This window comes from Drosophila sechellia, chromosome X (assembly GCF_004382195.2).
Source record: "Drosophila sechellia strain sech25 chromosome X, ASM438219v1, whole genome shotgun sequence".
NCBI classification, from domain to species: Eukaryota; Metazoa; Arthropoda; class Insecta; order Diptera; family Drosophilidae; genus Drosophila; species Drosophila sechellia.
The window spans coordinates 1,932,029-1,948,575 of record NC_045954.1 but is presented as its reverse complement, the minus strand read 5'-3'; the positions used below and the strand labels follow the sequence as shown (position 1 = coordinate 1,948,575).

General features: G+C 48.0%; 2 protein-coding genes across 7 annotated transcripts; both read left to right on the top strand.

Annotated features, from left to right (window-relative positions):
* The first annotated feature begins 76 nt into the window (after positions 1 to 76).
* On the top strand, positions 77 to 2,599 carry LOC6616072 (protein ultraspiracle). The gene has a single exon (XM_002040402.2). It carries the CDS (start codon positions 492 to 494, stop codon positions 2,007 to 2,009), a length of 1,518 nt encoding a protein of 505 aa, XP_002040438.1. The 5' UTR covers positions 77 to 491; the 3' UTR covers positions 2,010 to 2,599.
* A 2,336-nt stretch (positions 2,600 to 4,935) lies between these two features.
* Positions 4,936 to 16,547, top strand: LOC6620921 (alpha-actinin, sarcomeric). Of its 6 annotated transcripts, none has more exons than XM_032725354.1 (10): positions 4,936 to 4,984; positions 6,178 to 6,418; positions 10,458 to 10,874; positions 10,939 to 11,092; positions 11,381 to 11,532; positions 13,282 to 13,374; positions 13,438 to 13,788; positions 13,847 to 14,025; positions 14,411 to 15,545; positions 15,606 to 16,547. In XM_032725354.1, exons 2-10 carry the CDS (start codon positions 6,305 to 6,307, stop codon positions 15,762 to 15,764), a joined length of 2,754 nt encoding a protein of 917 aa, XP_032581245.1. In that variant the 5' UTR covers positions 4,936 to 4,984; positions 6,178 to 6,304; the 3' UTR covers positions 15,765 to 16,547. The 6 variants fall into 6 exon arrangements, with proteins under 6 accessions (XP_032581245.1, XP_032581244.1, XP_032581248.1 ...); XM_032725353.1 differs by having other exon boundaries at positions 6,175 to 6,418; XM_032725356.1 differs by lacking the exons at positions 4,936 to 4,984; positions 11,381 to 11,532 and adding an exon at positions 12,552 to 12,637 and having other exon boundaries at positions 6,107 to 6,418.

Below are 16,547 nucleotides of genomic sequence, written 5' to 3'. Positions count from 1 at the left end.
TTGTTAATTTTGTACAGTGTTCAGCAGTCGTGACTGTGACTCGTGACGACGCAACCTGTATTACAGTCCATCCCTACGTTGGTGAGTTGCGTCGCTGTGGTGAGATTGTCTTTGTTGAGAAAAAATGTCGACGCGAAAAAAGGTATTTATTCATTAGTCAGAAAGTCTGGCATTCTTTGTTTGTTGGTAAAAAGCGCAATTGTTTGGAGGCGAGCGAATAGAGTGCGCGGCTCCATCGGCTCAAGATTATGTAAATGCAGCAACGACCCCACCAACAACGAAACTGCAACCTGCTCCACTTGGCCCAACGGACCAAAAAGCGGACGGACGGACACGGTGGCGTTGGCAAAGTGAAACCCCAACAGAGAGGCGAAAGCGAGCCAAGACACACCACATACACACAAAGAGAACGAGCAAGAAGAAACCGGTAGGCGGAGGAGGCGCTGCCCCCAGTTCCCCCAATATACCCAGCACGACATCACAAGCCCAGGATGGACAACTGCGACCAGGACGCCAGCTTCCGGCTGAGCCACATCAAGGAGGAGGTCAAGCCGGACATCTCGCAGCTGAACGACAGCAACAACAGCAGTTTTTCGCCCAAGGCCGAGAGTCCGGTGCCTTTCATGCAGGCCATGTCCATGGTCCACGTGCTGCCCGGCTCCAACTCCGCCAGCTCCAACAACAACAGCGCTGGAGATGCCCAAATGGCGCAGGCGCCCAATTCGGCTGCAGCCGCTGCAGTACAGCAGCAGTATCCGCCTAACCATCCGCTGAGCGGCAGCAAGCACCTTTGCTCCATTTGTGGGGATCGGGCCAGTGGCAAGCACTACGGCGTGTACAGCTGTGAGGGCTGCAAGGGCTTCTTTAAGCGCACAGTGCGCAAGGATCTCACATACGCTTGCCGGGAGAACCGCAACTGCATCATAGACAAGCGGCAGAGGAACCGCTGCCAGTACTGCCGCTACCAAAAGTGCCTAACCTGCGGCATGAAGCGCGAGGCGGTCCAGGAGGAGCGTCAACGCGGCGCCCGCAATGCGGCGGGTAGGCTCAGCGCCAGCGGAGGCGGCAGTAGCGGTCCAGGTTCGGTAGGCGGATCCACCTCTGGAGGCGGAGGAGGAGGAGGCGGCGTTTCTGGCGGAATGGGCAGCGGCAACGGTTCCGATGACTTCATGACCAATAGCGTGTCCAGGGATTTTTCGATCGAGCGCATCATAGAGGCCGAGCAGCGAGCGGAGACCCAGTGCGGCGATCGTGCACTGACGTTCCTGCGCGTTGGTCCCTATTCTACAGTTCAGCCGGACTACAAGGGTGCCGTGTCGGCCCTGTGCCAAGTGGTCAACAAACAGCTCTTCCAGATGGTCGAATACGCGCGCATGATGCCGCACTTTGCCCAGGTGCCGCTGGACGACCAGGTGATTCTGCTAAAAGCCGCTTGGATCGAGCTGCTCATTGCGAACGTGGCCTGGTGCAGCATCGTTTCGCTGGATGACGGCGGTGCCGGCGGCGGGGGCGGTGGACTAGGCCACGACGGCTCCTTTGAGCGACGATCACCGGGCCTGCAGCCGCAGCAGCTGTTCCTCAACCAGAGCTTCTCGTACCATCGCAACAGTGCGATCAAGGCCGGTGTGTCAGCCATCTTCGACCGCATCCTGTCGGAGCTGAGTGTGAAGATGAAGCGACTGAATCTCGACCGACGCGAGCTGTCCTGCTTGAAGGCCATCATACTGTACAACCCAGACATACGCGGGATCAAGAGCCGGGCGGAGATCGAGATGTGCCGCGAGAAGGTGTACGCTTGCTTGGACGAGCACTGTCGCCTAGAACATCCGGGCGACGATGGACGCTTTGCGCAACTGCTGCTGCGTCTGCCCGCTCTGCGATCGATCAGCCTGAAGTGCCAGGATCATCTGTTCCTCTTCCGCATTACCAGCGACCGGCCGCTGGAGGAGCTCTTTCTCGAGCAGCTGGAGGCGCCGCCGCCGCCCGGCCTGGCGATGAAACTGGAGTAGGGTCCCGACTATAAAGTCGCCCCCGTTCTCCATCCGAAAAATGTTTCATTGTGATTGCGTTTGTTTGCATTTCTCCTCTCTATCCCCTTATACCCTACAAAAGCCCCCCTAATATTACGCAAAATGTGTATGTAATTGTTTATTTTTTTTTTATTACCTAATATTATTATTATTATTGATATAGAAAATGTTTTCCTTAAGATGAAGATTAGCCTCCTCGACGTTTATGTCCCAGTAAACGAAAAACAAACAAAATCCAAAACTTGAAAAGAACACAAAACACGAACGAGAAAATGCACACAAGCAAAGTAAAAGTTAAACTAAAGCTAAACGAGTAAAGATATTAAAATAACGGTTAAAATTAATGCATAGTTATGATCTACAGACGTATGTAAACATACAAATTCAGCATAAATATATATGTCAGCAGGCGCATATCTGCGGTGCTGGCCCCGTTCTAAATCAATTGTAATTACTTTTTAACATAAATTTACCCAAACGTTATCAATTAGATGCGAGATACAGAAATTACAGACGAAAAGCAACAAAATATATCTATGTATAAAAAATATAAACTGCATAACAAGATATATGGTCGTTTTATCTGCGGATCTGCGATTAATCCCATTGTCCACACGAATATATGGCTTTATTTGCGTATATAAGCGGTGCGTTTCGGGACTGTAAGAAGAAATCGAGTGACTTTCTCGAAGGCGGAAATGTATATACATCCATGCCTATTTGCGCGGATGTTTCAATATTTCAGTTTTATTATTATTATTAGTATTACTAGTTAACTTAGTTATTCTGCCGGCCCTTGTCTGGCTTTTTTTTTTTTAATATATCTGTGATATAATTAGGTGGAGGTAATAAATAAAGTTCACTGCGGAAACTCTTCGAAAATAGCCAGTCTATTTAAAAACTATTGCGCATTTTTAAAGCAATTTATTTTATTTTACCATCATTTAAAGGTTTTAAAGCAAGATTAGATTTCATTCAAATGATGATCCCAACGATTTCGCTATCTTGTACTTCTAATGTGTAAAATGTTCACCAACTAGAAATCCCTTTTATTGTGATTCTGAAAAGATCGCTTTTCGCTTTCGAACCGCACTGTACGCCTTGTTCGCGTCCCCTAGCTATTGATTTTTGGTTTGTGGAACATCGCCTGATGGTCCCCACTCCTCACCTTGATGTTGCGGCCTCTCAGATGGCATTTGGTCAATTTTTATAAAATTTATGTCTCAGCGGGAATGTATGTTAGTATGTATTTACAAAAATATGGTATTAACGCACAAGCAGCGACTAAGAATAGATATTGTTTTTGAAAAAAGAACAAAACTCGCCGCTGACGACGCACATTATGTTCTATAAATAGGCAAATTGAGGTTCTATCTCTGTCTATATCGTTGTATCTTATCTCTATATCTCGCCCCAAAGGAATATTTTTAAATTGGGACAAGTCGACGGATACAATACTTTGCCGTCGGAGATCCTGGCTATTTAACGTGAACGCATTCTCAGATTCTCCATTCACACAAAAGATCTAGAGCTTTTGAAAGCTCCCACACAGAGTGAAAGAGAGGGGTGGAATGTTAGAGAGAGACGGCAGTGTGTCCACACTTATTGTGGGTGGTTTTTATTGGTCTAGCTAATAGCTATCCTTGATTTTGTGTGTGGCGAGCATATTTAATAAATTTCATAAATTTCATCTCTCTCCACCGACAAGAAGAAGCCCACACAAATAGTCCTATGTAGCAGCGTGTTAAAAAATGTGGAATGAAAAATGAAATGTTTCGCACGGAAAAACCATGAAAGCATGCCAATAAAATCATGTGTTCCCCCCAAATACCCCCCTCCATTTTTTTTCGACGATTTGCGATTTCGTGTGTGTATTGGAAAAGAGTTTTCGAAGCGAAATTAACAATTTGCTATTTTCGTAGTTATGCGGGGGCGTTTGCCGAAAACCCACGAGGGGGGCTATGGGTGGATGCTGTCTGAACCGCGGAGACTCGCTGACAGACGAGGAGAAAACCAGGGAGGTGGGGCGACAGACGCGCTGACGTAGGGGCCAACAAGTTGTTGTCGTCTTCGCATATCGCGCACAGCATACGCCATACAGGGTGCCCCCCTTTGAGCTCTCTTACTTTCTTTGCGTTACTTCGTGTCGCCTGCAACTGCATTTTCCTACCAATTTCACTAATGGGCGTCCGTCCGAGAGCTCTCTTCGTAACAGCCGCAGCAAAAGCAAGGGGAGCAGGCAGCACCGCAGCTGCAAATGAGCAAAAACCAGAAAGGAGTTCGGAACTGCCGATACCCATTGCTTTTAGAAGACAGTCTATTGGGCATGCCCAGGTCCTGATTACCTGATCATTCAACAAACTCATGTTCAGGACATTCGTACATATATATTCATCATAGTCAGTGTGTATCGGAATTGTGTTGATTTTGCGTTAATTAAATTGTAAACGAAACGAGTGAAAGCCTGCGAAAGCAGCATGCCCGCACTTCATCTTTCAACTAAAGGGTCCCACGAACCGTACGCTTATGCTGGCCGAATTCATACTTTCTTCTGCCACCCACTCCCACTCCGGCACTCTTGCCGCTCCACTCTTCGTGACTCGGATGTTCGCATGTTCGGATGCTTGGATGCTCGGATGCTTCGATGCTCGGATGTTGGGGTCTTCGGCTATGGCAAGCGATCCAAACCGATCCGATTCGATCCGATGCTCCCGCTGCACGGCAGACTTTTCTTCTTCCTCTGCGACGGCTGCTGTGGTGCGGTGGGCGATGTGGGGCAGGTGGGTCGGATGGGGGGGTTCGGGTGGGGTGTGTTGCTGCGCCGACGGCAGCGGCGGTGACTGCGACTGCGACGACGTCTGCGACGGTATTCAGAGGTAGCAGCTGGCTGGCGCGACATCAGTTTTGAGTTGGCTATCAACGCGAGCGGGTCTTTCTCTTCGCAAGCGACACACGTAGATATTGCTCCAATTGCTGTCCACACAGATTGTTTTGTTGTTTTTGTTTTTGTTTGGTTCGACTACACACACACGAGTAGATATAGATATATATATGTGTACATATATATATATCTGGCTAACCGACTCACTTGCTTTCGTTATACTCTATTTTCTTTTTTTTTTGGGTTATTTTTTTGTACTTGTTGAAAAATAAATATAAAAACGAAATATTAAAAAAAACGAGCAAAGCAAAATATAAGTAACGAAAACTGTGCATGTGTGTGAGGTGTGTGTGTGTGCGTGTGTGCGTGTGCGTGCGATGGTTATATATGCCAAGCCACATATATCTTTATATATATATATCCGAACAATATGTGCGTATATATGATCTATGTGGAAAGTCAAAGTGCTACCAATAAAAAACTAGACACAATAAAAGGAACGAACCGAGAGTATATCGATCTATATTTACCGGATCAGTTCCGATTTCCGATCCGAATTCGCGCTATTTCTCAAAATTATTTCAAATATGTACCAATCCCGTACCGTCCTTCTCCGCCCCCGGCCCAACCACTTCCCTTCGCTGCGTTGACGTTGACGCCGAAAATAAAACTTTTTCAAAACATACTATTTTTAACCGATACGACACGATACGAAACGGAACGAGCGCGGAAAACACACAACAGAACGAGCAAAGCAAACGCAAAAATAATTAAGCAGCAAATTAACGTGTTATACAACTATTTTGCCAGTCCAAATTCATGTTTCAATTTTTTGCCTCTACTCGGAATAATAGCGGGAATCGGTTAAGGAAAGCGGGTATTGGTTAAGCGGGCTAGGTGGCTAGCGGGCTAGCGGGTAATAGAGCGGCAACCACCTGTTGTGGCAGGTTGTCGCTGCTGTTGTCTCTCCTCAAGAGAGCTTGCAGTATTGGGGCAAGCTTTGCGCCATCGATCGGTCAATCAATCAATTAATCAGTCTGCAACACACACACACGCACCGTATAGGCAGGCATAGTTATATAGAGACTGTCCAGAGTCAAAATCAGAATCCAAATCCGAAACCGAATCCGAGAATCGAACCAGATACAAACCAAGTCGAACGCCTTGGCCGTAAAGTGTCCCGCGGCAACAAGAACAACCGGCCAGGCCAATAGGCCAACAACTTGCCACATCCCACCTACAACCTCCGTTTTCCTTCGGCAGCAGCAGCAACTGGATCACCAACAACAACAGCACCACCAGCAGCAGCGAGAGCGAGCGAGAGAGTGTGCAGCGGGACAGGGAACGATATAGATATATACCGAGCGAGCGGGACATCTGACAGCGCCACAAGATGATGATGGAGAACGGACTCTCCATGGAGTACGGAGATGGCTACATGGAGCAGGAGGAGGAATGGGAGCGCGAGGGCCTGCTCGATCCTGCGTGGGAGAAGCAACAGAAGAAGGTGAGTGCGCTTCAGTTTCATAGCCTAATCCCCAAAGCTCCCTGAATGTCTTCCTCTCCCATTTGATCACTAGCAGCAGCACCTAGAACAAATTGCCAAGAACTCTTAGAAAGATATCACTAAAAGTCTTTAAGAAGGAATCTACTCCAATAAGACTGTAACTTAGAGAAAAATCGATTCATAAATAAAAGGGGAACTTCTTTAGTACTTACGAAGCTCGATCAGACTGAGGCCAAAACTTATGTACAAATATGCAACATTCCATTCTAACACCCAAAAAAAAGTGAAAGCGAAGGGTTAACCTTGTGATGTATTTGGAACAGACCCCGAATCTTTCGGGAAAAAGAACATATAGCAAGTCTCATTTGGTTGGCAAATTTTCGAATGCCCACTGTAGCCGCAGTTCACATTCGTATGTGTTGGATATGCGCTCTTTGGTCTGGCTGGGTTCTATATTTTTCGATTATGTTTCAATATTTTACCGAGCTAACAGCACAATAAGCACAACAACAATATGGGACTAACACAAAAAAGCTAGAACAACAACTACAAAAAAGCTCAGCGGTCCGATTTAAAAATAGAATATTTCTTTCTTGATTTTCATGGCTCTTGTTGTTCTAGCAATGTTTGAAGATAGCACGAAAATAGTTTGTTGCGGTACAGGAACTATACATACATATATACGTAGTACATATAGAACCTATAGAACTTTTGGATATATCCAAAAGCCTTCGATCTCTGATGATTATGAAAATCGAAAATCTCATTCGATTCCACCAACCGTTGTTGTCTGTGGGGGAGAGTGATCTGAACATCACCAAAGAGCCCCCGATGAAACCCGAAGGTTATCAATCTGTTTTCCAAACAGTTTCCAATCAATTACCCCTGCCATCCCTTTCATCTTCTTTTTTCGTCGTTCAGATTGTTTGCATGTTTGTTTGTTTGTTTGTTGTTTGTCGTTCGCATACCGTTATACAAATGGCGTCAGAAGAAGAACAGCAACTAATTGCCACTGTTCAGATAAAGCTGGAAACACCGATCCACTCCATAAGTAGGTGGCAATTGAGGTGGGGACATCTAGCAGACCTGAAGGTCGTAGGCGACAAGAGCCCAATAGGCCGAACGGAACGTTAGATAGCCTAAAGGCAAGTGTATCGAGGATGGTGTGGAGCCCGCACCCTTGCCAATATCATTCCATACCCAAGAGCTCTAACCTAGAGATATATTATTTATATACATAATTCTATAAATTGCCAGCCAAAATTTAGTGCAAGGCTGTGTTTTTGACACGACGCCTAGGTGGTGAAATGAAATTGACAATTATAAATAGACAGCATTCCTATGCACCACATTTCCACGCGATTCGGATTCAGAATATAGCCATGTATCTGTATCTGTTTCTGTATCTGTATCCGAAATTCATCAGCCACCCACACTCATAAAGCATGGCGAAAATGCAATGACAAATCGCTGGCGCACTAACGAAACTGAAAATAATTAACAAAGATCGAAAAAAGCCGAAAAAATGCAAAATAAAGCGAAAATATGAAGATTTTTGGCGGTCGCCGAATGACTTGAGCTTGACATGATCGGACATGTATGCGTGGCATCCATCTCTCCGACTGTCTCTCTCTTCCTCTCGTCCGATATACGTATTTCGTAACCGTAAATTACCGAACGGAATTCGTCAGCTGCTGAATAATGAGAGCCGAAAAAAGAAAGAAAACAGCCACCGAAATTGTTTCTGTTTTGTGTTTACATTGATCGCAACAACGCAACCAAAGGTGTAAAGAGGGAATGGGCGTTGGTGTGGGTGTGGGTGTGGAAGTGGGTGGTGAGGCTCCGCCGCGTGACTCATGTATGCCAAAGGTGTGAATGAATGAGGAGGATCAGCGGCCAGGGTTGCCAGGTTGCCACCCTCCTCCATCCGCTGGCCTGGCCCAGCCTGGCCAAGTGCGAATGAGTCCATGCTATGTGGCCGCTCAAATTACACTCGGCTAAAAATGGGTGTGCAAGAGCGAGTGCGTTGCTGCCGCCGCTGCCAGGCTGCCAGACCTGCTAGAGCTTTCCCCAAAAAGCTTTTTTCAATCTGAACTGGGGAAAAGAAGGCGGACGGACGTGGGTCGTCTGTGCTCGTCTGGCGTTTGGCTGTTCTTGATTCCGACGCGTGCGCCTTGACCGGCCGAAAAGACTGCTCAATCGTAGATCTGAAAGATGGAAGCTGGAGGCAGTAGGCTGGTCCAGGCGACTCTAGCGTTGCACTGCAATCCGCGCTGGCGCAGACGCAGGCCACTGGCCTCTGCTGCCGTTGACGCGAACGCCGCTGCCCGATAACGGTAATTGATCAGAGGCGAAAACGGGTTACCGGAATGCAACAGATCAGGCGAAGAGAGTAGCTGCGACCGTCAGTGTTGCCAGGTATTGAGAGAGAAAAGGCGTTGGGGCCTTGCAGGCACGTCCCAAAAATTGTTATATTCAAACCAAATCTCTATTTTCCTAGAAGTAAACCAACCCAAAATCATATTGGTTGTATATGGTTGTGCCATTGAAATACCTTTTTTTACCAGCATGACCCACGTGGGAAATTATCAACGAATAATAAAAATAGCACAAGGGCAATGTTCTGAAAAAGTTATTTTATCCTTGGCGCCGCAGAACCCATATGAACTTTAAGGGGTTTAAGGGGGACCTTTGGCTGCGGTATAACACTAAGAATGAGCTATGTATTTTTAACGGGAAAATACCCGAGCTGTGCTGGCAACACTGGATGCCGCATAGTGGATTGGCGCCGACGTCGACGCCGGCAGAGGCTCGAGTGGATGGATGATGGAGCCTAGCGGTAAGCCGGAGCGACTTGTTTTGGTGCTCTTCGGCTGGCCTAGTTCAAGTTGTTATTGTTAGAGTGGGTAATGTGTAATCTGTCCCCACCAACCGTTGTGATCGTTACGTGAGAGGGGCATTTGCATTAACAGTTGCATTTCTCGTTCTCAGCTTAAATCGGGCCTTGGTCTCTCCTCGGATCTCCGCCGCTGTCTTGTCTCACGCACCTAACTGTAAGCTAATGGCCAATAAAGTGGAGCCCATGCTCCTCGCCAGTTCCCCGTTCTGATCCCGTTCTAGCGGTGATCCATTGTAATGCATATACGGCCATAAGCGCAGCCCATTTGTCAATCGATTAGGCCAAGCAGCTTCTATTCTCCTACTCATCCCTTTCATTTCGATTGTTCCGGATTTTCCAGCCGACAAAGCCCATAGTTCTCGGGTTTGTGAATGGGAACCGATTTCAGGATGATCTCGCACACTCACACATAGCTATAAAGTGGGCGTGCTAGCACCCCCCTGGGGCCAAGCAAATCTCCATAAGAATTCCGCGTTGTAAACTTACAAAACCAAGACCGAACACATAGGGCGATTGGGTGGGTGGGGACTTGGGGGTTTCGGCCGCCGAAATAATGAAGTGTGTGCAAAAAAGAACTGGTTTATATATGTACATGCATACATACACATGTGCGCCCGCTGTCTTTTCTTGTTTTCTCTTTGTTCTGGCTGCTCCATCGTCGTCTGTCTGTCCCCATTTGGTGAAAAATAACTGCAACTGTCAGCCGCAGTTGCAGCAACAGTGGGTCGCGAGCGAAAGGGAGGTAGGGGGAACAGCTCCAAGCCGAGAGCCGCCAACAAAGATCTTTGGGCTGGGACTGCCCTAAATGGGTGGCGAAAAAAACAGGAACAGCTACAACAGCATCAGCTGGCAGTCATCAGCGATCAGCTGTCCCGAATCGCGATTCCCAAATCTTCCAACGAATTCTGGTTTTTGGTTCTGCTGAGGAGACTATTTGCTAAGCCTTCAAGACTTGGCGCCTGCCAAATGCAAGTAGATCAATGCATCAACTATACTGAAGATATTGTTTAAAGGGTGATTTTAAGTACGAGGCGCTTATAAGGAATTAAACTTTGTCATAGTGATAGTTCTGCCCATTAATCCCCGTCCAAAGAATACATTTCTGTGAAATATTATTAATGTTCAACGTCACGTCCGCAGACATTTACCGCCTGGTGTAATAGCCATCTGCGCAAGGCCGGTACAGCCATCGACAACATCGAGGAGGACTTCCGCAACGGCCTCAAACTGATGCTGCTGCTGGAGGTGATCTCCGGCGAGACGCTGCCCAAGCCCGATCGCGGCAAGATGCGCTTCCACAAGATTGCCAACGTGAACAAGGCTCTCGACTTCATCGCCTCCAAGGGTGTCCACCTGGTCTCCATTGGTGCCGAGGAGATCGTCGATGGCAACTTGAAGATGACTCTTGGTATGATCTGGACGATTATCCTGCGCTTCGCCATTCAGGACATCTCCGTGGAGGAGATGACCGCCAAGGAGGGTCTGCTGCTGTGGTGCCAGCGCAAGACGGCTCCCTACAAGAACGTCAACGTACAGAACTTCCATCTGTCGTTCAAGGTGAGTTTCAGAGTTGTCCTGCGATTGTTGTCAGTTGCATAAATACACTATTGTTCCCTTGTAGGATGGTCTGGCCTTCTGCGCCCTTATCCATCGCCATCGTCCAGATCTAATCGACTACGCCAAGCTGTCTAAAGACAATCCTCTGGAGAATCTTAACACTGCCTTCGATGTGGCCGAGAAGTACCTGGATATTCCGCGCATGTTGGATCCAGATGGTGAGTGTTTTGGGACTAATTATCAAGGATGAGTAAAGTTTAGTAATGGGAAGAGTACAACATAAAGTAAAAACCGAAATGAATCCGTTTCGTACATCGCAACAGGTTTGGAAGCCAATTATCATTTGATTTCACCATAAGTTAGATACAAAATTGTACCATTAAGTTGATACTCCTCCCATTACTGGCGATAATAGCGGATGGGGGCTTTTTCGCTGGATTGACTAGTAGACGTAAGCTATCAGTTGGGTTCTGGCTCTAATCATTGCGATTGGTGAACAACGACAGATTTGATCAACACTCCGAAACCGGATGAACGTGCCATCATGACGTACGTCTCCTGCTACTACCACGCCTTCCAGGGAGCTCAACAGGTTGGAAATGTGACGCATGTACCCGAACCCACAAGACAATACACCTACGTCCCGAATAATTACAATGTGACTAAACTTCACCACGATACACTTAAATATCTAGCTCTAGCGCGGCATATCTATATACATATATCTATATATGAGCATATGCCTTCCTCGTTCTAAGTATATTTTTTGCGATTTTGCGATGTTGCCGCTGCTGCTGCTGCTGCTGTCGCTTCCTTTCTTCCCCATCACCGCGGGCCTTGGCCAAAGAAGCCGCTCGAACATGCTCTCACTGCCAAGGTCGCAGCGGTACGGGGCCAAGGTCGAGCCAAGGTCAAGCCAAAATCAGAGCCACAGCAACCAGAAGGGCAGCGCGGATCGCCACGAAATCGCGCCCTTTCCTATATCATATTTGAATCGCCTGGATTTGTCTTGATTCGATTTGCGTTGGCCTCGTGCATATGCATATTGTTCGTTCCCGCATCCGCGTTTGCAACCGCAACTGCCAGATGCTAACAGCCTTCCTACTAACTGCGCTCGTAAACGAATCGGAGCTTGAACCTTCAAACGGAGAAACCTTTGGTTATCCTGACAAGAGAGCACTCTTTGTTCAATCGACCTTCTGACCTTCATCCTTGAAAGTTTAATTAGAAGGTTTTCCTCTCCGTATGGTGCGCAATGCATGCTGTCAATAACCTGCAACGCATTTGGCTTTCCATATGCATATATATAAGTGTTCGATTTGGCGCTTGGAATCGACACCCGTGCCCTGATAGATTGAAGTCAACCCAATCGATCGCGGTTCGGGTGCTCGAGTCTTGTGCGCCGGCATGCTTGAGATGTCCACTAACTTAGCATAAGCCCAAAAAATAGTTATAGTGTTTGATGCCTGTTGGGACTAACCATCATTTGTATGTTTGTTGCTTTCTTCTCTTTCTCTCTTTTTATTATCTCTGTGTGCGCGCTCCGCTCGCTCTGCTCATCAAAAACCAACAACTGCCATTAACCAATCTGCAACTGCTATCGCCACAACAACAACAACTACTACAACAACAACCCTCCTGAAATATAAAAACCAAACAACACGCACACGTTCACAGATCTCCAGAATACAGCTTTGCCCGATGAGCGGGCGGTGATGACGTATGTGTCCTCGTACTATCACTGCTTCAGTGGCGCCCAAAAGGTCTGTTATACGAAACAATACCCATGTCCCTTCATAGTCTCCCCCTCCACAAGGAAACACACAAGCAGGACACTGCCACCCCCCTGCGTCCCCATCTGTTGATGGCGCCGGAGCAGGGACCTTTGATATCATTCGAATCAGACGAAGGACAGCTTTCAATGAGATAGTCCAGAAATCGTCCTACAATTCGGGGCCATCAATAATTCCTTTGTCCTTTGCCTTCTAATTAAAGCCATTTTGGCAAAGAAAACACAATAGAAAACACCACTCGCTATGCTAACTGCAGATTCGCCAGAGCATTCTAATCCCAAAACCGCTTGACTGCAATGGAGTCCTTGGCCTTGGCCTGTGCTTTCCCAGTTTTTGACCAGTTCATTGATGCTTGATTCGTTTCTATTACTTCCTGCAACGTTTTATTTATATGTGGCATCCAGTTCAGTTCAGTTCATTGCCATAGAAGCTGAGTTGAGCTGAGCCGTGGCGCCCAGTGTTCCTGTTTCCTGTTCGTCTTGTTTTCGCTTTTCCAAATCTGAGTTGGTTCCGTGCCCACACATACACGCACACTCAGAGCGAAACGATTAAAGCCTTCTAATGTGCAACCCACTTTTCCACCCACCCCACCATGAAACCATGTGCAACAACAGGCGGAAACCGCTGCCAACCGGATCTGCAAGGTGCTCAAGGTCAACCAGGAGAACGAACGCCTCATGGAGGAGTACGAGCGTCTGGCCAGTGATGTAAGTAGTCAAACAAGCAAGTAGACGCCCTCCATCGACCAATATCCCTACACACTCGCACAGTTGCTGGAGTGGATCCGTCGCACCATGCCCTGGTTGAACTCGCGCCAGGCCGACAACTCGCTGGCAGGTGTGCAGAAGAAGCTGGAGGAGTACCGCACCTACCGTCGCAAGCACAAGCCACCACGTGTGGAGCAGAAGGCCAAGCTGGAGACCAACTTCAACACGCTGCAGACCAAGCTGCGCCTGTCCAACCGGCCCGCCTACCTGCCCACCGAGGGCAAGACCGTGTCCGACATCTCCAACTCGTGGAAGGGCCTGGAGCTGGCCGAGAAGGCCTTTGAGGAATGGCTGCTGGCCGAGACCATGCGCCTGGAGCGCCTTGAACATCTGGCCCAGAAGTTCAAGCACAAGGTGAGCTTTCTACCTAGCTGGCGTGAAGGCCAACATATTATTTGAATGCCATCCACAGGCCGATGCCCACGAGGACTGGACGCGTGGCAAGGAGGATATGCTGCAGTCGCAGGACTTCCGCCAGTGCAAGCTCAACGAGCTGAAGGCCCTCAAGAAGAAGCACGAAGCCTTTGAGTCTGACCTGGCCGCCCACCAGGATCGCGTGGAGCAGATTGCCGCCATCGCCCAGGAGCTTAAGTAAGTTTCTGCCCCGGGCGAACCTATTATCTAATCTCGATTTATCCCCGCCTGCTGCCACCGATGGCCAATGGTGATTCTTATCTCCGTCCAGCGTGAGGTTAGGTAGAATTCCACATCCTCGATCAGTCATCCATCCAGACACCAGAGTTTGCCAGACATTTAGCATATGGATGTTCCTTCCATGCCTCCTTTAGGCTAATCTTTTGTTCGCCAATTGTGCGTATATCAGGCTTTTGTCCTAACGGAAATGGGTTAGGTTTACTGGCAATACTATTAACCGACTATCCCATCCATTCTCGCAGCGTTCACCATTCCATATGATATCTCAGTTCCTCAGCCTGTTCGAACAGAGATCCCCACTAATCCCAGCTTTGATCCACAGCACTCTGGAGTACCATGACTGTGTGTCTGTGAACGCCAGGTGCCAGCGCATCTGCGACCAATGGGATCGCTTGGGTGCTCTTACCCAGCGCAGGCGCACCGCCTTAGACGAGGCCGAGCGAATCCTGGAGAAGATCGACATCTTGCATTTGGAGTTCGCGAAGCGTGCGGCGCCGTTCAACAACTGGCTGGATGGTACGCGCGAGGATCTTGTGGACATGTTTATTGTACACACCATGGAGGAAATCCAAGGCCTGATCCAGGCGCACGACCAGTTTAAGGCGACCCTGGGTGAGGCCGACAAGGAGTTTAACCTTATCGTGAACCTGGTCCGCGAAGTGGAGTCGATTGTTAAGCAGCACCAGATCCCCGGCGGCCTGGAGAACCCCTACACCACCCTGACCGCCAACGACATGACGCGCAAGTGGAGCGACGTCCGCCAACTGGTGCCCCAACGCGACCAGACTTTGGCCAACGAGCTGCGCAAGCAGCAGAACAACGAGATGCTCCGCCGTCAGTTTGCCGAGAAGGCCAACATTGTCGGCCCCTGGATCGAGCGGCAAATGGATGCGGTTACGGCCATCGGTATGGGACTGCAGGGATCGTTGGAGGACCAACTGCACAGGCTCAAGGAGTACGAGCAGGCCGTCTACGCCTACAAGCCGAACATTGAGGAGCTGGAGAAGATCCACCAAGCGGTGCAGGAATCGATGATCTTCGAGAACCGATACACCAACTACACGATGGAAACGCTGCGCGTCGGCTGGGAGCAGCTGCTGACATCTATCAACCGCAACATCAACGAGGTGGAGAACCAGATTCTCACCCGCGACTCCAAGGGCATTAGCCAGGAGCAGCTGAACGAATTCCGCAGTAGCTTCAACCACTTCGACAAGAACCGCACCGGCCGACTGTCGCCTGAGGAGTTCAAGTCGTGCCTGGTCTCGCTGGGCTACTCGATTGGCAAGGATCGCCAGGGTGATCTGGACTTCCAGCGCATCCTCGCCGTCGTCGATCCCAACAACACTGGCTACGTGCACTTCGACGCCTTCCTCGACTTCATGACCCGCGAGAGCACCGATACCGACACTGCCGAACAAGTCATCGACTCCTTCCGAATCCTGGCAGCCGACAAGGTGAGTTAATGCACATATAAAACGTAACGTATGTAACTTTCCTTTCTTTCGTTCTTTTAGCCATACATTTTGCCCGACGAACTGCGCCGCGAGTTGCCGCCAGACCAGGCCGAGTACTGCATCCAGCGCATGCCGCCCTATAAGGGACCCAACGGAGTGCCCGGCGCCCTGGACTACATGTCCTTCAGCACAGCTCTCTACGGCGAGACCGACTTGTAAGAGCGCAGGGCACCACCCGCATCCGAAGAACTGCGTCGGCAAACCCGAGCAGAGCCAGATCATATAATAATGATAAACTTTAATAATAATAATATTAATAAACATAGATTTATTATACCTACACTCGTAACGGTAGCTGCAGAAGAACTTCAAAGCATCATGTGAGGATGAATATATTTATTAATTTCCGTCTCGAGCCGATGTATGCGACCCACACATACAAAACACACAAAAACAAATGAAAAACATATTATGAAATGAAACACACATACATTTAAAACATTTGTAAAACAGCAAGGCAACCATAAAGTGCATATCGAATATTTAAATCTAATTACAAAAACCAAGTCCAAAACATCAAAAAAACGCTAAAAAAAAGCTAAAACTTATTTTTTGAAATTTATGTTAATAAAAACAAAATCCATACATAAAAACCAAAAACAAATCGAAATCTGAACGAAATTACTTTCATCGAGTCTACAACGAAATGGATAGCATAGGGGCGATAACCTGACAAAAGTGGGGAATTAGACTACTTCCGGTTCCGCTCACTCACCTTGATGTTCCACCAAACAGACAGAGATGGCGATAGAGCGAGAGAAATAGAGAGAGAGAGAGGCCACTAGATAATAGGAATACTGTTCTATTTTCACACAAGTACTGTAGACATTTATTAATCAACAATTTTCGAACTATCTCGCATATTTTCACATTTTCAGAACTAAAACTACAATCCATATACACCACTCACATAACGAAAGATGAATAAAGCGATTTTTTGTG

What these genes read in the sequence shown, in the direction of transcription:
- LOC6616072 (XM_002040402.2), top strand. Translation starts at nt 492, where the DNA reads ATGGACAACTGCGACCAGGACGCCAGCTTCCGGCTGAGCCACATCAAG.
- LOC6620921 (XM_032725354.1), top strand. Translation starts at nt 6,305, where the DNA reads ATGATGATGGAGAACGGACTCTCCATGGAGTACGGAGATGGCTACATG. An exon ending in ACGTCCCGAATAATTACAAT is followed by an intron (nt 11,533 to 13,281) that starts GTGACTAAACTT and finishes GTGCAACAACAG; the next exon opens with GCGGAAACCGCTGCCAACCG. An exon ending in GCCATCGCCCAGGAGCTTAA is followed by an intron (nt 14,026 to 14,410) that starts GTAAGTTTCTGC and finishes TTTGATCCACAG; the next exon opens with CACTCTGGAGTACCATGACT.